The 24780-nt window shown below is 33.3% G+C and overlaps 1 protein-coding gene across 6 annotated transcripts in view; it reads left to right on the top strand.

The window, feature by feature from the left end:
- The first annotated feature begins 286 nt into the window (after window positions 1-286).
- The window catches only part of LOC106462142 (dystrobrevin beta-like), a 46385-nt gene continuing 21891 nt past the window's right edge, over window positions 287-24780 (top strand). For 4 of the 6 annotated variants that reach the window (XR_002611168.1, XM_022389305.1, XM_022389307.1 and 1 more), the window contains exons 1-9: window positions 336-444; window positions 10042-10139; window positions 11329-11409; window positions 11915-12128; window positions 12430-12515; window positions 13020-13171; window positions 13491-13596; window positions 14685-14851; window positions 17561-17688. Coding sequence is in view for 5 of the 6 variants with exons in the window: in XM_022389305.1 (XP_022245013.1) it covers window positions 10061-10139; window positions 11329-11409; window positions 11915-12128; window positions 12430-12515; window positions 13020-13171; window positions 13491-13596; window positions 14685-14851; window positions 17561-17688 (1013 nt within the window). In the remaining variant the exon portion in view is untranslated. Of the gene's footprint in view, window positions 445-10041; window positions 10140-11328; window positions 11410-11914; window positions 12129-12429; window positions 12516-13019; window positions 13172-13490; window positions 13597-14684; window positions 14852-17560; window positions 17689-24780 lie in introns of those variants that run through there. The other 2 variants (XM_022389306.1, XM_022389309.1) reach the window with 2 other exon arrangements.

Genomic DNA, 24780 nt, shown 5'->3' with positions numbered 1-24780 from the left:
ATTAAAGTTTTTCTTCATTACCCATTCAAGCCGTCTCCAGCCATTACTATAACTAGTAGTAGTATAAGAGCATTATATAAGTAATAGGTTTGTATGACAACTTGTACAAAAAAAAACAAGTAAACGGAGAAACGTTTCATTGTGCAAGTAACAAGATACAAATTTAAATATAAATAAATACATGTTTTTATATTTTTGAAGTTACTTTTCAACTAAATTAGTTTTTTTACCGTAAATTGTAGTAATATAAATCGATCGTCTGTATTTTCGTTTTGTAACCTGTGGTGGCGTTTTGGTTTTCATCAAAGAGGAGTTTGTAGATTGTCAAGCACAATTAGGGTCTTCGGTATGTGTTGTAAGTGTAACTTGTAATAGTAATGACTTGTATTTGTTAAGAATAACAACTGTTTGGTGAAAGAAAGTTTCAGATAAGCACGGAAGACGGTATGTATAAACTGTAATTGAGTGTACCTTAAGCACTTTTGTGAAACAAAAATGGTCCAATCACAGTTCGCAACTACTGAGTTAGTATTTCAGTTTTTTCTAGCCTCAGCATAATCTTTAGTTTAACTATCAAATTCAATTAAGATTAGTGCTATAAAATGGTGTTAAAACTATAATAGGCTACGGTTACCGTCCTGTGTAGGCCTACTGCTTTATTTGTTAAGTCGTGTTCACAGGTGTTTTTACAAATTGCAATATCTGTTCATAAATGATAAATTGCTCCTACTGGTAGTGGTAGTACTACTAGTACTTGAAGCATTACTTTCACTTTTTCAGTACTACTAGTACTAGCATTTTTTGAAATGTTTATTTAAATTTTAAGGTTCTTCTTATGCATCTGTTCTATGATCAAAATCAGATAGGTTATCTTACTGTCTTGATGAGTGTTTATTTGTATTATTTCTACTATTACTAATGTCTCACAAGTCTTCATGCATAGAGCAAAAGAGGAAGTTTCATTTAGTTCTGGTTTTAATTGTCAGATCAGTAAAGAATCCTCTATCCAAAGGGTGATTTCAGAAAGAATGTCGAAGTCTGTTCAATCACATGTTGTAGCAGTATAGGTAAATGCTAAACTGATTTCCTTCATTCAGATTAAGATGTTCTCTAATTTGTGCCTCTAGTTCATGTATCATAGAACAAATATAGACCTGTTTACAATGAATACAAGTGAATTTGTAAACGTGTGATTGCCATTGTGTTGGAATTGTATCTTTCACCTTGAAGAAATCCTTTATGCATGCTTCAGAATTAAATATCACCTTCTGTGATATTTGTGGATATGTTTTTTAAAATGTTCAAAATCTTCTTTATTTTATCACTTAAAGGACCCATAAAGGGCAACATAATAGCTGAATAACCTTTAGGTACATTGAATGACTAAAATTGAATGAATTTTTTCAGGGAATCAATTCTTCTTAACTTAAGATAGCTATTGATGTTGCTAAGTTCTAAACTGAATGCTGACTCTGTGCTTGTTAAAGGCCTTGTAAACCAGTACAAACACAAAATTATTTTTGAAAATATGAGGAATAAAGCTGCTGTAGTTGAAATATAAAACTGAAAAAAATTGGTTTATGGTAATATGATACAGGTAATATTTTCCTCTTTTTAAAATTTGTAGATCTAAAAAAGGTAATGTAGAGTCTGTTTTTTTTTCAACAGTGGACTTTATGTTTTGTTGTCTCTAATTCAAAAATGATAATAACATTATGTATGTGACATTTATTTTTGAATGGTACAAAAGTATCATCTACATATCTTTTATAAAGAACTGGCTTAAAATGATCAAGATACTGCTGTAACCATAATTTTTTCTTGATAGCATAGAAAAACACTAGCTAAGCATGGAGCTAACTTAGATCTCATTGATACACCATCAATTTGATCATAAAAGGAAATTTGTCTACAATATACCTACACTGCAAAGCTGTGTGACAAGATAGTTGATGACACAGACTTCTTCATTTTCTGCTCAGTAGCCCTCATGTGTCAAAACTCAAGCATTTCTAAGAACTTATAGGTGAAAGTAAAGAAGAATATGTTGTATTATGCCAGTCACTGTTCTACAAAAAACTGTAATAATAAATGAGCATTTTTCTAACTGGGTAAATATGACTAGTCATGCTGGTATTTGTTGAGGACATTTGTTTGTTATTTATATTAATGATTTGGATGGAATTTTGTGCACTAATATTTCTAACTTTTGCTGGGATACTAAAATACTGGGAAAACCTACATTTATTGAATGTGTTTCTATTTGTCCAACAGAAACTTGGCATGTCATAAATGGGGCATAATGTGGAAGACTAGTTTTACATTTAGTAGTGTAAAGTTATTCACTTGGGTAATGAACATTTGTGACAGCCTCATTAGTGTTGTGAAAAATAAGAGAAATTTTGAAATTATTGTTGATAATAACCTGTTGCTGTTGAGACTTTTAACTGTAGTGAAAAACATAGGATTCCTTGTTCTGCTTTTAGGAATTTTGAATTTAAGAACAAGAATGTTATTTCATCTATCTGTAACAATCAAGTGAGTTCTTACTTGAAGTACTGAAGCACAGAATAATTAGAGAGACTTCATTCACGTATTCAAAATTGTTAGGTTACTAGATGATTTTTGTATTTGAGCAGTGGAATGTAAATGTTGGAAATACAAAGTTGAATATCTATAGAGGTAATTAGTTTAAGCTTTGGAAGCCTAAATGAAGTGTACTTCTTTGGGTTAGAGTTGTAATTGTTGAATAGATATATAGATCTTAAGTTGGTTAAAGTGGAAAAGAACAATTTTATTTTTAGGATGGTTGGTTTGATGAGTCAGGTAGTTTTCTACCACATAGTTTTCTCTCGTCTCTTTATGAAGATAAAAGTAGAATAAATGTTATTGTTACTAAAGGGTAATTTATAATCTTACAAGTATAATGAATATATTGTATGTGCTTTAGTAATGTTGTATGAAACTTGTGGGGTTTAACACAACATGAGTAATAAGGAGCCATTTCATCCTTCAAGGCTGTTTTTGTACATTTACTATTCAGAAAAATAAAAATTTCATTAAATCCATTCTTATCAGGAAATCTTCAATTTCTCTCTTGAAAAGTGCTGTCTTTCATTACTGCAAACTGTGATTCATGCCATAAGCCAATCACCCTGGTAGAAAAATAAAACTGTCTTAATTGGATCCTAGCCTGTTCTTTTAAATCTTAAACTTGTGTCCTCTTGTCCTACTGTCTTCAGAATATAACAAAAAGAAATCAGAGTACTTATCCTGTTAGTCTCCCAGATAATTTTGTAAACCTCTACACTATTGCCTCTTACTCTTCATTTCTCAAGAGAATACAAGTTATAAGATCTTAACCTATCCCCACAAGATAATCCTTTCATTCCCAGATTTTTCTGAACCCTTTCCAGTATGTTACTATGCATTTTAGATAGCCTCCTAGTGGCTCAGCAGTAAATCTCAGGGTTTACAGTGCTAAAAACTGGGTTTTGATACTTGTGGTGGGCAGAGCAGAGAGAGCTTTTTGTGTAGCTTTGTACTTGACACAATCCAGTCAATCAACCAACATTTTAGATAGGGAGATCAAAATTTTACACAGTATTTCAAGTGAGGCATAATTATTGATTTGTATAAAGAAATAATTACTTCTTTTTGACTTCTAATTGAAATGTCTATAAATACACCCTAAAATTTGGATAGCTTTGATGGCTTGTTTGAATTATCCATCAATTTTCCAATATTCTATTAAGTCAGTTGCCATCTATGTTAAACATGTGATCCAAATAATAACTCAAATTCATTATCTTGCACATTTATATTAGTGTTTGTGCTAGCACTTTAATATTTTGAGCCCCAGAGACCCAACCACTTAGAAAACAATGGGGCCTCCTTAAATTTGTAAACAAAATGTAAAAAAATTAAGAAATTTTAATTTTCTCATTTATTATTTACTAACTTTTATAACATTTAAACATTTTCTACATTACATTGGTTTTCTTATAATGTTTTTCTTGCTTTTCCAACCATGAGGTCCTACTTGTTGTGTAGTAAGAGATTTTGAAGATAGATGGTGCTCTAATCTATTTAAAATGCTATGCAATAAATCTGAAAAATGGAACAGTTCTGTTTTCACCCACAGTGCCATAGGAAAAAGCAAGGCCTTTTTTGGGGCAGTACGCACTGGTACAGTGTACTGGCACCAATTTTCATATTGGAAGATGGAGGGAAGGTGACAAAACTTGAAAGACTAATGTAAATGAATTTGTGAATTTTCCCCTTTGAACAAATATTTTGTTCATAAGAACATCAAAGAAAGAGAAAACTTGAAGTGTTACAAATGACAAAGTTTAAAGAAGTGTGAAAACATACTGCTTGTTTGTCGTGTATGTGTGATTGTGTGATCATCAGTGCAACATGAAGTATGAAGCATCAAGTAAGATTAGCTTGCCATTAATAAGGAACATCAATGGTCATGTGGTTTTAACACCAACAAGACATGGCTGCTATAAATCGATGTATGAGTGGCCTCATTTTGATTAACAGGTTTCAGTTGGGCAGGGGCAGGTGAGTGCAGACCTGGGTGGATGCAATACTGAGTTCAAAGAGACTGTTTGGGACTGGGAAACAGGTGACCACAAGCTGAATTTACTGGTATAAAGGTCTGGACTGCACATTTTTCCAAAGAAAATAAATCACAAAGTGGATGAAGATGATAAAAAAAATGTGTGTGAGTCTTGGGAATAAGTCGTTTTAGTCTGACATGCTTAGTCGAGGTGGTGATGGTAGTTTGAATGGGTGTGCATTTCTCTTCCACTGTGCTTTGATTTTATTTTGACCAGGAGTGTATATCATGTTTATTGTGTCTTGAGAAAACACCCCAACATAAAAATGAAATGAATCACAAGTTTCTTTTCACCTTCTGTGAATAAGAAAGCTAGAATAAGTGAGAAAGTGACCCAAGAACAGGAATTAATGGTGTCAGTGGCAGTTTCTGTTCCTGGTCAATTCAATGTCCACAAGCTATCTGACAACAACTGGCCTAGTTGATGGACTGCCAATCAAAAAATTATTTTTGCAGGAAGTACGATTGGCTGAATATTAGAAATAAGAAACTTGACTGAACACCTTGCCATAAAATTGGAACTTTTGGAGTGGAAACGAAGGCAGAAATGAAAGTTTTTAAATAATAGGTCAACCATGAAATAACTTATTTTGGTTAAAGTCAACACCAACAGCTTCTGTCTTTGCGGAAGAGATTTCAATCACAAGGAAACCATGAGACATAAAGCTGTGGTAAAATTGTTGGCTGAAACTGAGAAAGAGACCATTTAAAATGTGTGTTTGAAAGCATTATCTTGGGAAAAATTGATTACCACAAGAAATTTTTGCACAGCATAGAAGGTAGCAAAAGAAAGTCATTTAATATTTTTGAATCTGAAATAGATTTACAAGAACTAAATGGAATTGACATGGGCAGTATCCTTACCTCAACAAACACGTGTATTAACATCATAATTCACATTAATGGTGAAATGAAAAAAACACTAATTAATATAGTTACTAAATCAAAAAGTAGAATTTCATTGATAATTGGCAAGGAAATTTCTTTGAGTAAAAAAATCTACCTTAATAGTGTACATTTGATTCTGTATCGTGGATAATGGAATGAACTCGCTTGTAAATTTATTTTTGGACTTGATCGAATTTGAAAATGTTACACTAAAAGGAATTTTTGATTCTTTACTCAATTGTCTTCAGTCTTACGGAATGAATCAAGACTACCTGAAAAGTTATTTACTTTATGTGGCATGTGATGGTGCAACTGTGATATTGGGGAGTAAAAGTGGAGTTAAGAAACTGATGAAAGGCAAATTTCCTTTAATTGTGTGGCACTGTGCTAATCACAGATTAGAACAGTCATTCGGTGACACTGTAAAATCAGTCTCAGAAATCAACAGATTTAAAGCGTTTATTGATAAACTTTATGTCTTGTATCACATGTCACCTAAAAATAGCAGAGAACTAAAAGTTTGCGCGAACTTGCTGGAGATTCAACTTTTAAAAATTGCCCGAATTTTAAGCACTCGATGGGTGGCATCTAGTTTCCGGTCAGTTTCAGCTGACTGAGAAAACTATGAAGCATTAGTGCAAGATTTCAAAGAAGAAAAGCATGATTCAACAAGAGACAAAAAAGAACAATGTGCATATGAGGGTTTACAGCAAAAATTTCTATTGAATCTGGGATTGATGCATGATGCTCTTCAAGAATTATCTAAATTGAGTTTGGACTTAAAAGAGCACAATATAGACTTGTACAAGGCAGATCAAAAGATAAAAGCTCTTGTTCAAATTTTTCAATTATTGATGAATGATTAAATGATTAAAATGTGTACATTTTTGCATAAAAAGTATTAATGTGAACACTGTCTGTAATTAGTCATTTACCAAATACTTGTCAAACTTACCAATTGATCCAAATCACTCTGTAATACCTCAACATCTTCACTGCATCTAGAAATACCCAAGAGTGTAATGTCATTAGTAAATTTTGTTAATTGATAATTTATGTACTGAACAATATCGTTAATATAAGTAAGAAAAAGTAAAGGCCCAAGTACAGAGGCAAGGTTGTAGAATAGTTGCATGTGAGTATTGAAGCATTTGATCAGGACCTGAAGATTTCCATTGAGACACAAAGATTTTACTTTAAATCCAACATTCTCATGCCAGCCATGCCCCTTGTTAAGTTTCAGTAAATTGCTAGTGTTGTCATAATGAAGTATGGAAAGTTAGTTTTAACTTATCAAGTATTTTCATAAATAGGAGATCTTGTTTGAGTTTAAAGCCAGCTTTGAGTGCTGCATCAATGTACATTAAAAATAAAAAAGTATCTTATAGGTGCTATTTCTGATGCCAACATTACATTCACTGAGAAGTGTATTATTTTTATTCATCACTGCAGAGAAACCATGAAGTGGAAATGCATCACAGTATTTTCACCAGGGAGCTTTGGGTCAATTATACCACCACTCAGCCCTCCAGATTTTTGGAAAGTTTTGTTGTCTGTGCCTCAAAGATTATGGATATTTTATTACCCTGCCTAGGGGCACTTCATAACTAACAAGTGTCCAGTTTTGTTACCTGTCTCCTTCATTACCTGTTCTCTCCTGTGACCAACTTGGATCAGCTGCCTCTGGCTCCTTTTCTTCTGTTGGTATATTGAGTGTGTGATGTTTTGGGTCTTTCCCTGGTTACTTTTGAGTCTGCACCTTCCTTGATGACAGAAAGTTCTGAGGGTGTGTACTCAGTTCTTTCCTCCATCCCCTGATATTGCAGTTCATGCATGGAGGTTTACAGTGGTTATGTGAAAGGATAGCTATGCTTTGTCTGCCACGTTTGTCACCTACCACCATCAGGTGGAAGCATATCTAGACTCTCAGAGAATAGACCTGCTCCTGGAAATGTGGGGTTCCAGAACGGAGTCTGTGGTCAATCAGTATATCACAATCTTCTTGGATTTGTCTGACCCTAAGTACAATGCTGAGATATTTATCATCCTGAAACCTTTTTTTGGGTAACATCTTGGTGATTGCCACATCATTTTGATGACATATTGGGACCATTGTTATCATCCTCCTTGGTTCAATTGCCAGCTTCTGCACTTTTTTTTTTGGTATGTTGTTGGGTAGAGATGAGTTATTGGAAGATGTTTGTCTATCTGCTGCCACATTTCGTGAGTTACATGAGGCCCTTTTCTCCAACCCTTGATTTTTGCGGGCATTCCAGAGTCTTTGGATTTGAGGGTTGATGTCACCCATCTGCATTCATCCCTGTTGTCATTGGCTTCTCGACTTTCCTCGGCTCCTACATGAGGTCATAATTTCACCCTTATTCTAGTGTCCAGACCCCTGACATCAGCCCCTTGGTTCATGGGTATCCAAAATAGATTCTACCCATATCCATGAAGTTCCTCAGCTTGGTCAGAATGCTGTCAGCAGTGGCAGTGACTACCATATTTCTTTCGAGTTTGTGGGGGCTCAGCTCCGAGAATTTCTGGACATGTGGAACACCATTAAGATAATATATTTTATCTAGATTGCAACAGGCTCTGTAGAAATGAGGGGTTCCATAAGACCACCTAGAGGTAGATTGGGTGGTATCACTGTACTATTCTGGACTGCCACTCATGGACTATCATGAGTAAAGCATAAGGGGATCCTGTGCATCCCTGCTGATCAGTGGATTGACTAAATCAGTGTCATTTGCTTTTAAAAATTAGTTCACCTATTGCACAGTTTCCAGAGCATTGTTCCTCAGGACTCCCTAGTACACATCTCCCTTCCCCTCCATATTCTACTAGTGTAGCTAGGGAGTCCTTACTACTCACAGTTTCCAGTCACTGGAGTGGTGGATAGTGGTTATTCCTCCAGAGTGTTAGAGTGACTTTCCTCCACTCATAGAGAAAGGGAAAAGTTGGGGGCATTCCTACCTGGGACCCTGGATGTTTTTTGTTTTTTTTTCAGATGTTGATAGGAGCAGCACCAGCCTACACAGGAGTCTACTCGTAATACCAGTTCAGATTTGAAGCTCAACTGTTCTGTTGTGTTGAGCATGGCTCTTCTTTTTGATCAATATGGGTTCAATACATTGTTCATGGAAGAGGATCCATTGTCTCCTCATAATTCCAAATGCAGAGTTGTCCCATCCTGGGTTCTTGGTTGAGCACCATTTGTTCAATGTCCTCCCCATAATTCCTGGGGCAGATGAAATTATTTCTTGCCCACACAGTTATTGGGGAGTGAGGATGAGTGTTCATAATTCTAGACCAGATGAGTTCTGTTTGCTCAGGTTGAGTATAACATACAAGATCCTGTCATTCCATGTTTGGGGTGTTGTCTTTTGAACTTCTTCAGGTTGATAAGATTTGTCCTCTTTGGTGTTGCTTACCTTCTAATTGTGATTTTGGTGGCTCAGAATGCATCGCTCCATAGCTACAGGTTGGGACCCACTCACAAATATATCTATTGTGGTCCATAGCCCTATAGTTACAACACTGAGCAGTGGGACCTCAGCTACCTGGTTGGGGCCTGACCAATGGTGATGACAGTTCATGTCAAATTCCACCTGCAGTTCATGATTTAGATGTAGTGTGGTTACCCCATTAGGGTGCTAATCTTCTATTGGCATGCCCATGATCTATGTAGATACATTCTGTATGGGTAATGCTCTCACTGGCTGCTCTATCTTATCAATGTGGGATTCTAGCTGTAGTATTGGTGGAAGTAAGTATATTTTGGAAGTTAATATTTTCTTAAATTGAAAATGTATTTCCAATAATACTCACCTCTCTTCACACTTTCATGCCCTTCCTCCCTACTAAGAGCTGGTGTTAGGACTGCAGATTGGGTCAGTCTCAAAAGACGTGCTTATACACAGGAGCAAGCAAGAGAAAATCAAACCACTGGTTAGATGGGCAAAAGGTGAAGAAACCCTAGCAGTTGAGTAACAGCTGTAGTGAGAGCAGAGGCAAGTATTATGGGAAATACATTTTTGATTTAAAAAAATGTTAACATTCAGATGATGCTTTCATAAACAATGGGTAGTAAGACTAGAGGACACAAGATATGAAGGACTCAAGTCTAGCTGGTTAAGACAGTGTTACTTATTCTAATACGTTGCTCAGCCTGTGGAATAGTTTGTCTTTAGTTGTTGAAGATGTTGCAACATTGATGATGCAGCTTAAGAGGAGATTTGAAAAACATTTGAGATCAGGATCAGATAAAGGAAAAGTTCTGTATGTGGTAAAAAAGGGGTAGCCTAAATGAGCCAGATGGTCTCTAGGATTTTAAATAAGCTACAAGGTTTAGAGTATTTATCATACATTTAATTTGTAAAACTAGCTCTAAAAGTGTGGTTAGCCTTAAAAATATAAACAAGTTTAGTTTCAATATTGTAAAATTATTAGTGTATAATATAACATTAAAATCTGTTGTTTTGGAGTTATTTTAATATTTCGTAATTTCTTAAAATTTGCAGGTGTTCAAGATCTGGAACTATGATTGAAAGTAATTTCTCAGATGATGTAAGTTCTGGGTCCCAGTGTGTTGATTTTCCAAGCTTGCTAGCTGAAATGAGTAAGTGTTTTATTTAAATTTAGTAATATTTAATGAAAATTTGTCTGGAATATTGTAATAAACTGGATAATAAATATCATTACTTAAACTATCTATGGTGTATTTGTTGAAAAGATAAAGAAACAATTACTTTACAATATCAACATTTTGACTTGAAATATGTCTTCTGGATCAATTCAATTAAATAAACTGAATACAACTCTTATAAAATTAGGTAACTAGCAGAAATACCCACCCTCTGGGCAGGTATAACTGTTAGTTCCCGCAGAAGGCTATTGGACCTGTAGGCTTTTCTGGAATTGTCTGACAGTTCTACAACAATGTACTCATACTTGACATTCAATAATGTTCACCACTCGTGATAAAAAGGATTTTATTGAAATTTTAGTTTAAAAATGAGCTATCATCACGTCATTACATCACAGAGTATATTTTATTGAAGTTTTTCTTTTTAGACACAATTATCAAAGAAAGTGTCTTGCTTTTCTGTTGCAACACTTGTGAGATTTTCACCAAAGACAAACAAATATTTTTTTAGTTTGTTTTTTGATTGTTTTATATTTTAAACTTACTCATTTTTTGTAATTTTTATTGGTTAAATCTGAAACATATCAATTTCAATTGTTTTATTTATTGCTCAGTTAAAAAAATTGCCTAGTTATAAAAATATTACCCAGTTATGATAGGTGCGACAGTTTCCGGGATTGAGATTTGGACATATACATTGCAAGCTTCATTATAATAAGATTTATAAACAGTAGTAAAAAATTACACTGTTTGATTCTTTATAGTATTAGATCATTATATACACATGAAGAATGGCATTCACTATCTTTTCATGTATTTAAATTTGTTTATGGCATTAATTACATTTAAGACTTAAAGTTACTAACACATCATGTAACATTACAGTAGGTTTAATAGGGATTATGGATATTATTGAGCTGAATTTTTGGGTCATGTAAAACAAATGATTTCAAACATAAACAAAAAGGAATTAATTCTTAGACAGTATGTATATAAGTAGATAACCTTTCTAAGCTACACAGATATGATAAAACAATGAGGAAATGGCATATTTACTTGCCAGTTTTTCATGAAACTAATAATATTATGGTTTACATTCATGTAATGAAAGACAGTTACATTTTTGTCACAATAATGTTTTTTCACTTCTTTAAATTTCCAGAAGCTCAGAATTTTGATGTTATCAGATTTGCAACGTACCGCACAGCAAGCAAGCTGCGATTTATTCAAAAGAAAACAAACCGTAAGTAAAAAACTTATTAATGGGAATAAATTTATTTATCAGATGTAATTCTAAGCTTTTGTTATTACTGAATAATAAAAATTTGTGTACTTTCTTTGAGTTTTTTTAATTCTTTGTTAATAATAACACAAGCAGAAACCCACTATATTTTCAAGGTTTGTAGGGACCTTAGAATTCCTTTATTTCCTTAATAAAAAACTATTAAATGTACTTATTCAAACAGTTTTATTGTAAATGAGTTTTGTGAGAGGAAAATGTCCAGAGTTTGTAAATTCCAACAACCATAGCTTTTATGTGAAAGCTATAAGCATTGAATTTTGATTGGATATTTATAATAAGTTAAATTTTGACAATTAAACATGCTTATTTTTCAATTCTGACAATCATTGGAATTCCTGTATTTTACTTACAAAATGAAATGCATTGCAGCTGATATAAATAAGTTTTCTATTGAAATATATATATGGACTTAATATTTACAAAAAAAAATCTAATCCTTTTGTAGTTAATTTGCTTGATATCTGGAACATCATTGAAGCCTTCAGAGAAAATAGTTTGAATACTTTGGAGTCTCGGATGGAAATAAATATATCTCGGCTGGAAACATTGTTATCCTCCCTCTTTTACCAGCTCAACAAACGACTGCCTGCAAGCCACCAAGTAGACATTGACCAGTGTACTTCATTGTTATTGAACTGGATTCTGCTGATGTATGACCGGTACGGATGGAAAATATTTATGTATATTAACTTAACATTGTATTATGCATTGAGTTCTAGTAAATGTTACGTCATACATGTAAACTGTTATTAAAATCATACTGTATATCTATTGTACTGTAAATAAAGTATAGTGTCTTTCAATAATTATAAAAAGCCTTGTAATGTGGCACTTCCCCTGACTCTTACACTTTCTTTAGCAAACTTTTTGCATACTGTACAAGTGTATTAATGCCAAGTATCAGTTTAAAGTACAAGACAGTTTTTTAAGATGATGAATTTATTATATTTTTGCTTTCAGGGAAGACAATGGAAAAGTAAGAGTTTTTTCTGTGAAAATTGCTTTAAGTATCATGTGTTCGGGGAAGTTAATGGATAAGCTTCGATGTAAGTGTCACAGTTTAAATTTATTCTATGGATTTACATGTAGGCTGAACTATGCATCTCTTAATCCATTTTAATTTTTTTATTTTATTTCATAATTTAAAAAATTTTAATTTTTTTGTTATCATTTTTCTTGGACAACTTTAAAGCCTACTTCAACAACTCTGAATTTTTTGTATGACTTGATTACTTTACTCCAAACCTGGTTATTGATTTTTCTAAATTTGTGATAGTTGAATGCATTCATGCTCAAAATTAAACATTTGACGAATATATAAAACTGTAATACATTCAAAACTTGTGATAGGTTTGTTGTTTTAATGTTTCAGCTAGATGTGTGTTGCTCACATATTGTTTAAAATTAGGATGTTTTTTTATCAGTTTAAAAGTTCTATTGGTTTGATCCATCTATTTAAAGTAAATTAAAATAGTCTTCAAATATGTTTCCAGACATGTGAATGAAGTTACTCGTATAATGATATTTTAGTATTTTTGTTCCCTGCATAGATGTATTTTCCCTTTTGTGTGATGCCAGTGGATATCTTGTGTACAGCAAGTTTGTTGATTTTTTGCAAGTAGCCTTGGCACTACCATCTTCAGTTTTAGAATCTCCAACTTTTGCATACAGTGATAGTTTACCTGGAACTATCTTTGATGGGGTAAGGTGATTCAGAATAGACAAAGATTTATTTTGCTTTAAGTATAAAAACATGACTGAATTATGAAAGTGACATAAGTTACGTAATTAGAAATTATCGTATGATATACAATCCAAGAACTATCCAGCAACATGCATATTTTGGGCTTAATTCATTAATGTAATAGATACAGAGAAAATTAATTTGTAGTTATATATGATGAATGAAGTTGTTTGATACATACAAGGCATCTAAAGTGTAATCACAATGCAAAAAATAAAAGTTGTAGATTTAATTTCTTTGTTCAGATTAATTGTTTATTATTTTTTCTCCTATCCAGTCAAAAGTAACAGTGAATGATTTCCTTCATACCTTGATGTCTGATCCTGGACCACAATGTTTGATTTGGCTTCCTCTGCTTCATCGAATGGGTAGTGTAGAAAATGGTGGGTTTTGTTTTGCTGTTGTTTTTAAATCAATGTTTTTATGTGGAGTTTTAAGTAATACATTTAGTATTATAATATGAATGATATATCCTTTGCTTTATCTATATTTTGATGCCTTAGCTATTTTGAACAATACAACATTTGAAAGGAAAAAGTAATCCTATTTCTCTTATTAAGATTTATTTAAATGAAATAGTGAGATTTATTTTAAAAAATAAACATTCATAATTCATAATGAAATGCTGCTGTTTAGTATCAAAGACATACATCACTAACTCGATTTTGTGGGTAATGTTTTATCACATCAGTAGAAAAGTTAAATAAGAAATATGCTAACACTGTCTGATTATTATTGATTAAGCTACATTTTTAAGGATATTTCTTAGCTCAGGTATACATTAGAGTAATGCATTCAACAAAGGAAATGAGTTTTTTTAACACCTTCAGGCATTAGATTAAAACATTTTAATTATTTTAGTCTTAGTGCGTAACATTAAAACTATAGATAGCTTTCTAATGTTATGAATTCACAAAAGATTTTATATGTGTTATAAAGAATATGAAAGTAATCTGCTCTTAGGTGGTGTCAAACCAAATCCCTCATCTCACACTAGTGTTCTGAAGTTGTTGTTGTTCTGACAAGACTTCAAAACCTAGTTAGATAAATAATTTATTACAGATGCAAGACCTGTGTACAGAATATTTTGCTATTGGAATAAATGACTCTTAGTTAACAAGACTGGAAATATTGATACATGGCAAAGATGGTATTAGATGTGTAAACTAAAAACTGTATATCGTTATATATTTCAGAAATAAGAATAACACGTATAGCTAGATCAAAATGTGTTACTGTCTTTCATAATTGTTGTGAAAGTGTAAAGTAAGTTAAAAATGGAAGAGGAGAATATTGAATCATTTTATTTATCAAACAGTTTTTGTACTTATTGACTGGTATATTAAACAGATTTAACCTAAGATGTTGTAGAAGAGATTCACTAGTAGTACAGTACTGCCTTTAAGCTTCTATGACATCAGATGTGGTGGTTTCATTGCTAAGATAGTGTGCTGAAATTTCTTTTTCACAGTTCTCCACCCTGTTCAATGTGATGGGTGCAATAGAGAATCTTTCCTTGGGTTTCGGTATAAGTGTCAACGATGTTACAACTATCAGTTGTGTCAGGATTGTTTCTGGAGGGGTAGAGTGTCTGGTAGTCACACAAGTCAACATGAGATGAAAGAATACACAATCTATGTAAGTTTGGAGCTTGTCATTTTGATATGAAAATTAAGAGATTAAAAATCAAGAAGTTGTGTAAGCCTGTTATTATTAGAATGCACCATCTCCAGTAGCCCTAAAACTCTGAAATTTTTATGTCTTCACAAAATTCCCTAAAATTTTGCAAATACCCATAAAGCTCTAAAATCTTAAAAATATGTATTTTGTTTTAGGTCATTTTGGGTTGCCGACATGATAATGGTGTTAGCTTTGACCTGTTGTGAGTAATTATTGGTGTCGTAAATGGGAAATTGAGCAGGAAATTATTTAAATATAGTTGATGTTTTTTATGATAAAATTTTAGAAAGCCATCGTCTGTAAGATTAAGATATTGTCATCAGCATCTACATTCCAGACAGATGGTATAAACTAACCTGCTTTTATCATCTAAGGAAGAATTTTAGGTCTTGATGTAGTAAGTAAATTTTAACAGTTTGTTGGCCTATTGGTTACCATGTTGGATTGAAGGATCATGCTGCAAAGCTGCAGAACCAACTTTGCATTTTCAACTATGGGAGCATTGTAACAGTGATAGTCAATCCTGTTATTTCTTTTCAAAACAGTGAGTGATGCTGACTGGCTGCTCACATTTTGAACAGAAGTTCAAACTTAGGGATAGCTACACTTGAACCAAAGGGTCCTTTGAGCTAGCTGTTTAGCTTGTGTTTCATGAGGTACCATTCAGATTGTGAAAATACAAATAATCTTTTATATTACTAAAAATAAATTATTTCAACCTATCTTTATATTAAATATTAAAAACATGGTAATACCAAAAAACATCTTTAATACAGATGTTTCAGAATTTCCTTAAACTCCATCATCAAAGTTAATATCTCAAAGAAAAAAAATTAGTTAATTCATTGAACTACAAAAAACAACATTAGCATTGAGCAAGTTTTCATATTCAATCAAAAGTTTGGAAAGAATTAAACGGTAACAATATAATGGAATGTACGATAAAACATGGCATAAACATGTTTGATAAATAACAATGTTAAGAGAAGCTATTATAAAGAAAGGCTTAAATATAAACACTGTATCTTTAAAATAATAATAAATATCAAATAAAAACATTGAGAATCCAGAATTGATTACATTAATGAGTGAGGAGTTGATGTTATTATTTAGTGTTGGGTGACCATTGAAAATGGAGAGGCTTTCTTTAATAAATAGTTCGTAATCAGTGGTTCCGGAGTAGAGAATTGTAAAGTTTTCTAGAAGTATGGGGTGGTTGTTATTTCTTGCTGTGCAATCAAATTCAAGACTCAGGTGAATTAGTTAGCTTGTATCCACCTTTTGCTGAAATTACTGTGTGCTCATGTACACATATTTGTAGGTGATGTGTGTTTTACCAATATAGGTAGCTTTACAGCTACTACAAGTATATTTAAATACGACCCATGAGCGCATATGGAATGGGTTGCGTGTCTTTGGTTTTAAACATATTTTTATTTCTAAATGTTGACATAAATACTAAACTTAGCTTAAATTGTAGGTGATATGTTTTATTTTTTTTTTATGTTTGAGTTTAAAACTTTGTTATTATATGAGTGTCAGTTATCATGTGTGAATTGAATTTTTGCTCTAATTTTCCAAAGTAAATTTTTAAAATTATCCCTAAATATTTCTCAGTTTTTCCCTACATAGCCTTTAGTTTATTCCTAAAAAGACTTATCTGACTGGAAAGCATAAAAGTGATATAAATAAAATATTTGTCCATTATTTTACCAGCCTTATTACACGCTAGAGTTCCATTTGTGAAAATAAATATTAATGAATGTAGTATTTAATTGAAACATAATATAAGATCCTTTTTACATGTGAATGAATAAAATGGAATAAAGAAAATGAAAAACAAAGTAGAGCTGCAACATTGTTTTGTTACGTACAAGTTGGATTGAAACAGGCAGAGATGAGAGAAATTGTAATATACATTTTTCAATTTAATTTTTAAGTTTTTTATGGAATGGTATTTTGCAAACCATAAGACATGTTAACAGTGTATAAGTATTATGAAAACAGGTTTTCCTTTCTATAAAAAAAAAATGATTGGTTAATGTAGATGAATGATCTAGAAAGTTATACATTCAGTTTGGAATTTAATGTACTTTAACATCCTGGTTATTGGAGAACATTCAAATCTCGCTTTTCTTCTGTTTTTATTAATTAGATCAGTTAAAAATATAAACCTTGGGTAGCTACATCAAACTAATCAGAGGTCTGGGAATCATCTTTTTTTATGGACTTCATTACTAAAGATAAAGTAAATGCAACAATACTCACATGTTGGAGTTTGTGTTTATAGATGCACTTGCAGCATATTGTGTCACATTGACTTTAATACCACATACAATAACAGTACTTAGATGCTGTATGTTTTATATTGACTTCAAAAGGACAAACAGAAATAATTCAAAATGTGAGGATGTTCTAACAACTTAGGTTGTTATTATTATTATATCTCTACAAAGTTAAAACTCCTGAATGCTACCTATCAGTGTAAAGTTAAGACTCCAGAAATAGATTCCTAGGTACTTGTGTTAGTGCAAGGTTAAAGCTTTAGAATGAATTTGTTTGTAATTTAAATCTTTCTAAAAAGATTTTTTTTTGCCATAATATTCACAGAAGTTTTCAAAATAGAGCTAGAATAAGAAACCATACAGTGATAAAATTTTTTAATAGAAATCTCCTACAAAACAACTAAGCCATTCACTAAGAAAATCCTTCAGATGCGTGCCAGAAAAACATGGACAAGGAATCCCAAGGTTTCCAGATGAACCAGAGCCTACACTTAACCTTTCTCACATTGTGTAAGTATAGAGTAAACTGTATGTGTCAAACATACGATCAACCTTTTTTGTCATTTTGTAAGTAATAAAGTGAACTGTAATTTCATTCATACATACCATCAGTGTTCCTGACATTGTGTAACTATAGAGTAAACTATAGTTTGCATCAAACATATCAATCATCCTGACATTGTGTAAGCATACAGTACATTGTAGTTTGTGTCAAACATATCATCAACCTTCCATACTGCATCAAAACGTAATTAATAAACCAACTTTTAAAAGTTTTGATTTCTTATTTTTGAAAGGAAGTATTTAAATAAATTTCCAGTTGTCTGTATCACATGACAGTTAATTTATCCAAATTGCCCATTATCAATTTTCTTATCACCTTGATATGATGTCCCGAGTTTAAAATAAATTGCACATTTATAGTATAGATTATAGTCTAATTTTATAGCCTACAGTCTTTTGGGGTTATGTAGGTATAAACAAGGTCAAACACATTTCCAACACCCTCCTGTCACATCCTGTTTTTCACAACTTGTCAATGATTCTTACTGAAGTTTGCCATCATATTATTTATAACCAACAGAAAGAAAATATTTTGATCTGCTTATTACTGTATATGTCTAACTTGTTTTGATGGTATTGTTTGATTTGGCTTACAGATTGTTTGTAGGTATTGCCAAATTCACATTGGCCATGTAAGTGAATTATTTTAAGGTACATATTACTTAGTTAGAAACCAGCTAAAGTATAATAGTTATAGGACATTGCATGGTATGTGAATGTTATTGTTTTGCATTCTTAGTTATATGAAATAAAAGTTATTTTATGTACTACTACCATCGTTACAAAAAAGTAGGGTTAAGTTTGTCAGAGGCTGAGAGCAAAAATATTAGACCAGATGTGAGTATTAAATTTTTTGTTTTTTACGTATGTTTTGATTTACCGTCATTAAAAGTAAGTATAATATAAAAATTAGAAACTTATTAGGTTAGATAAGAAAACATAATTAAAAAAAATTCTCACTGATGTCTGCATACCAGTTATACATATATTATATAAGTCAATACTGTAACTTGAGCTACATGTTTGCTGTATTTTTTACAGCTTGTTACTTGAGTTTAGTTGTTAGACATAGTTCAAAAGCAATAGAACAATAAAAATTAAATAAAAATAGATACAAATTGCTATGAGCCTGAGGCAGTTTAGGATAAATAAATGTAATTTTCTCTTATCTGCAGTCATTTCTATAAAGAAGAAAGAGTTATTTAGATTTATTTCATCTTTGTTTTTTTATGGTGGCTGGTGGTTACAAGGTTGATCAAATGGACTGAGTCCATATAGTGTTAGGATAGAGAAAATAATGTAAGATTTAAAGTTTTAACCATCTTGCTATGGATAGGTCAAATTGAACATGTCATAACTTTTTAGAGTTACAATTAAAATGCAACGTAATTTTATAAGGAAATATTTGAAAAAAAAACCTCAATCTCCCCTAGTATGAGAAATGTGACATTTGCTCTCTAGATTTTCCCTCTTCTCTAATTTATTTTTCACTCCTCTGAGAATTAAAGATTTTAACATAAATTACACATTATAATATAAATATCATTCAGGCAAAGTATAATTTTTATAGTCTTCAAATTTATTTGTTTACAGAATCATAAACTAGAAAATCAGAACCACTTGCCACACCCACCTGTCACATCCCCTCTTTCACAAATTGCTAGTAGTTTTCTCTAATGTTTTGTAATTTATCAAATGACATATTATATTACATTGTTTTCTGTAGAGAGAATTGTTTATTTCCTGGTTCAGTTTCAAAGTTGTTCTCACAGGAATCATAATGACTAGCTTCGCTGAATTTTTTGAAGGCTCTTATTGCATAATTAGAAAGCCAGAAAATTTATGATAGTTATAGGACATTGCTCTTTGGGTGTTATTATTCTATGTTTCTGTTATTCATAGAAGATAATGCTTAGTCTTGGTAAGTTATTCCTTGCCATGAACACATCCTTATTTTATTAAGATTTAGTTTTGGTTCTTACTCCATATCAACATAGAATATATTGTTTTAACATTATTCATTACTCCTTAACATGTAAGTTATTGGAGTTAATGTTTTGCCATAGTTCATTACTCCTTTACTTGTACCCATAAAAGATAATGTAGACGATTAATTTCTTTTTATCATGTCCCACTCAGAATATTGTGTTTGGATATGGTTTATTGATCCTTTCCATATATATACCCAACAGTTGATGTTTAAAAAAACATTTCCTATTCTAAACATGTATACTTAAATGTTAATATTTATTTCTAGTTGTTACTTCTTCCCATATAACACACATAATACATTGTTTAGTCATGGTTCCTTACTAGAAGATAATGTTTCATCATAGTTAATCACTCCTTAGCATGTACACATGGTAGGTACTGTTTAGTAGCCCTGTCTTCTCCCTTCTGATCCACTCTCACACATTGCTTGTTCCTCAGGATATGACATCTCTTTCTCATTATGATTAGGATTGCCCAGTCTACCTCGCTGTTCTTTAACCCCACTCCTGTCACCCTTCTTCCTCTTTCATGTGCTGACCTATGGGACATAATTATCATCTTGGTCTTGTTTGTCACCATTCCCTTTGACTTCATTATGTTGTAACATGTTCCTCCTATTTCATGGGATGGTTCTCCCATGATCTGCAAGTCTCTTCTATCTTGGGTTTTAGGGTGGGGTTTACTCCACACTCCACCTTCTGCCTTTCATAGTGTCAGTTTCCCTTTTTTGCTACCTCTTTCTACCCTCTTTCATTCTTTCCTTAACCACTGCCCCCCTCCTACTTCGTGCCTGATTGTGGTTCTCCAAGCTCTTCCCAAGTCCCTATTGAACCTTTAGCAGATTTTTTGCTCTCTCTGGACTCATAAGTCCTATTCCTACTTCCTCTTGATAGCTGTTGTATGCATAATCTATGCCCTTGTTTTCTCTAACTTTCTTTTGCTGCTCTTCCTTTCTCTTTTCTCATGGTTAGTCTTTCGTTTTCTCATTTTCCATGGAAAGGGGAAGTGGTCACTCTTTTCTCCTATATCCCTTCTTTCAATTTTTCTTTTTGGTGTTATTTCTCTTCCAGAAAGAAGCACTTGTCCTGTCAGGGCTGCTCAGTGTTTATCACACACTTCTTTATTATGGTTTCTTTCGCTATCTTTTTGTAACTGAGACACCTCCTCTACCTGGGGCCTTTCTCCTTACCCCATCATAGATTGAATCTGCCAGCTCATATGACTTGTCTATGCTCCTCTGATGGCAGATGTTTGTATGCTCTCTTAATCCACCCCCTTTTCTCTGGGCTGGCATGTGAGTTACCTTACAATCAGTCGTCTCACATTTAACTGTTTCCATAATCTAGCTGTCTCGTCTCCAGTAGCATACAGACTTTCATTAAGGGCCATTCTTCAATTAACACTGCACCTGTAATGGGTGTGAATATTTGTTTACTTATTCCTTCCTACTGTTCTTCTACTTTTGGATCTCACTAAGCAGCTAGTGTTGCCTCACAGTGCATCATCACCCAAAATTCTCCATTGGGCCAGGATAATGGAAAGTGCTCAGACCATCCACCCTAACCCAGTCAGTGTCTGCTGTGAGATGGGGTGTTCCACAAGGCCACTAGAATTCTACTTGTGGTATTTATATATAACTTTTTCCTGTCTGAGCCAGCATGAGAGTTGTGTTTCTGTCTGCTTCTCTGGCTAGCACTTGCTTCAGTCCAATAAAAAGACCTTTCTGGACTGATGGGGATCTGGACACATTCTTTGGATTTCCCCTATATGAATTCTCCCCTTTTGAGCAGAGCATGGAAGACCCTTGACACTTACCAGCTCTCAGCTGTTGGGGTGTGGGACTGTGAAGAATCCTCACCAATTGGGTGCTAAAACACAATGTCCATCTACACTTACACTGAGAAGTGTGGCAGAGGTGTTTTTGGAGCGTAGTACAGACCACCTCCAACCTGTCTGGATACATCACAATTTCCAAGTGGATTTTGGACACGTTTCTCTCTTTTTGCTCCTACTTTTTAACATCCAACTGTGATGTATCACTCATTAACCCTACTCCCACAGCTGATGTTGGACCCATAGTGTCTGATGGTTGAGTGGTGGTTTCATAAGTATCCTTATCTTTGTGTCCACTGCAGTGCCCTCCTCCCATGACTGGCATGGGCCCTTAGTGTCTGATGGTTGAAAAGCTGTGTATGGATACTTTTCACATGTGCTTTTCTCCTACAGTTGGTACAGTCTGAATGTGCCCCAACTTTATCACACATATTGGCATTCAAAGAAAGCTTGTGTGCAAGCTCTTGGATGGTCATGTATCTATTCTGCCTGTCTTTGTGACACATTCAGGCTTCTTGTCTCTCCCTATTCTTCACTCAGGCAAAGAGTATACCCTGGTTAAGGTGTGATGTGGTCTCCCACAGGTGTTCTCCTATGAGCCCTTCCATAGGGTGTCAGGCCTTATGGGCTTCCTTTTGATGCACTTGAAAGATGGCTCATTTTAATAATTTCGTGAATTTTAGGTGGGAGTTTCATAAGGCTTAGATTTATTTCCTTTTTTTTATGGGGGCTAAGAAGTTTGGTCAAATTGACCAAATACATTCAGGGTTAAGGTAGAGAAAATTACAAATAAACTAAAATTTTACTAAAAAGTAGTTTTATATTTGTTTAGGAGGTTTAAGATTATGCATATGAAATTTGACAATTTTCAGATGAAAAGTGTTTTTAATCTTAACACTTTGCACTTCATATATTCATGGAGAAATGTAGTATTAGCTTGTCAAGAAATTAATGTTGCTTTTTTAGATGAAAAAAACCTGAAAAATTTATATATCAAAACAAAACATTTATTAAATGCAATAGTCTCCATTCTTATCGATGATGCTTTTCCATCTTACAATCAGGTTATTAATGCCCTGATTAAAGAAATCACTTGGCTTTGAAGCAAAAAAACATATCAATGTCCTCTGTAACACATTTGCATATGTTTTACCATTAAGATGGTGTTGCGGCAAATGAAAAAGACGGTAATCTGATGGTGCCATATCTGGAGAATATGGTGGGTGGGGGAGAATTTCCCAACCAAACTCCATAATCTTGTGTTGCATCAAATGTGCCACATGTGGACATGCATTGTCATGGAGAAGAAGAACACCTTTCTAATTGACGAGTGAAAGGCGTTTCTGATGAAGGGCTTGATTTAAACGTTCCAGTTGCTTACTATAAATCTCTACATTGACAGTTCACTGTGGATTGAGCATCACTTTCTGTGGATGGAGTCCAGGTTTTGGGGTCAGAAGTGTGTTTTTTCTAGGACTGAGCCATTGTTTTTGGCATTTAATATTCACATCGAGAATCAACATTTCACCACCAGTGACAATTTTGTCCAAAAATGGTTCACACACATCATGCACCAGAAGAGATGAAGCAAAGTTTACACGTTGGAAATGATGATTATCAGAGAGTTCATGAGGCACCAAAACACCTTTTTTATGGAGTTTTCCTATATTCCTTAGATGTTTATGTATTGTTTCATGAGAGACATACAATTTCAGGGCCATTTCACAAGTCTGTTGCTTTGGGTTAGTCTCAACAAACATCTTCAGAGCATCAGTATTAATTCCAACAAGTTGGCCCCTGCCATCACAGTTTTTAAGGCTAAAGTGACCTGAACTAAATTTGCTGGACCATCGTTGACACTTATGAATGTTCAAAACATTTCCATAAACTTCTTTGATATTCCTTGTGGCTAAAGAGGCATTGTTTCCCCACTTGTTTCAAACAGCATTACATGCCAAATGTGTGTTTCATCACGTGCCATCACTATAAGGGATGAGAGTATACTAACCTTTACACATTATATAGGCTACACTAACATGACGTTTAGGTGGTTCATTTAATTATTATATGTGATGTACATTTTTGGGGGGGGGGGTAATGAAAGTGTTCCAAAATGCGACATTAATTTCTTGATGACCTAATTAAAATACTTCATTAAAAGTTCTGAATTTTTGTCTACAAAAGACTTGTAATGTTTACTGGAAGCTTGCATTATTAAACATATTAAAAGTTATAGTATGGAAACTCTAAAGGTAAATTTGAGGTCACAAACTCTGTTGAATTAACTGAGCCTGTAGGGTATATATATAAAAACAAGAAACTTAGCACTTACCTTAACCCTAAAATGGTTTGCCCTCAAGTTCCAGCTTTCTTAAGCCTTCGTTTTTCCTAACTATGTTCATTGTCCAAAAATAACTATTGTAGCTTTCAGTATTGCATTTTAGGGGGAAAAAATATTAGGCACTAAAACAGAGTGCCTCCAAAACTACAATAATTTATCAGCCATTCTAAGTAACCTATAAGCCTCCCAGTGGCACAGTGGTATATCTGGGGACTACTAATGCTAGAAATTAGGTTTCAATACCTGTGATGGGCACAGCACAGATAGCCGATTGTGTAGCTTTGTGCTTAACTATAAACAAACTAACTAAGCCATAAATAAGTTTAAAAATTTCCATTACTCTCCATAACATTGACTTCAGTCTACACACATCAATATCTACTTGCAAAATAGTAGATTTCATTCGAAAAACAAAAACAGGATATCATCGGAATCATGATGTTCACAAAATGTCCTTTCTGTTGGTTGTAAACGTACTATTGACAAGTAGGTTTGAGCAAATGAGTAATTTCAAAGTATGAGTTGGGAGGAGCTGCTGTGGTGAGTGTGAGAAACTTATTGATAGCTTAGAGTAAAAAGGTAAAAGATTCTTATTTTTTGGCCTTTCGGTATCTATAGTTTGTGTATCTCATTAGTGGAAACTTCCAAACCTATATGAGGAAAGAAAATCTAAAAAAGGAGAATTCGTATTTCACATACACACAATATAGGGAAGTAAAGAATGAGAATTTATTTAACACCTGTCACATCAGGTAGCCCAAAATTTTGATGTGGATGCAAAACAGTGAGTCATTCCATAAAGGTTTGAGCTGTTTTGATTAGACAAAACAATGATGTTTGGCACTATTTTCAAAGTCTAGGTCTTACACCAG

The sequence above is a fragment of the Limulus polyphemus genome, unplaced genomic scaffold (assembly GCF_000517525.1).
Source record: "Limulus polyphemus unplaced genomic scaffold, Limulus_polyphemus-2.1.2 Scaffold1102, whole genome shotgun sequence".
NCBI lineage: Eukaryota > Metazoa > Arthropoda > Merostomata > Xiphosura > Limulidae > Limulus > Limulus polyphemus.
This window is presented reverse-complemented; position numbering and strand designations above follow the sequence as displayed.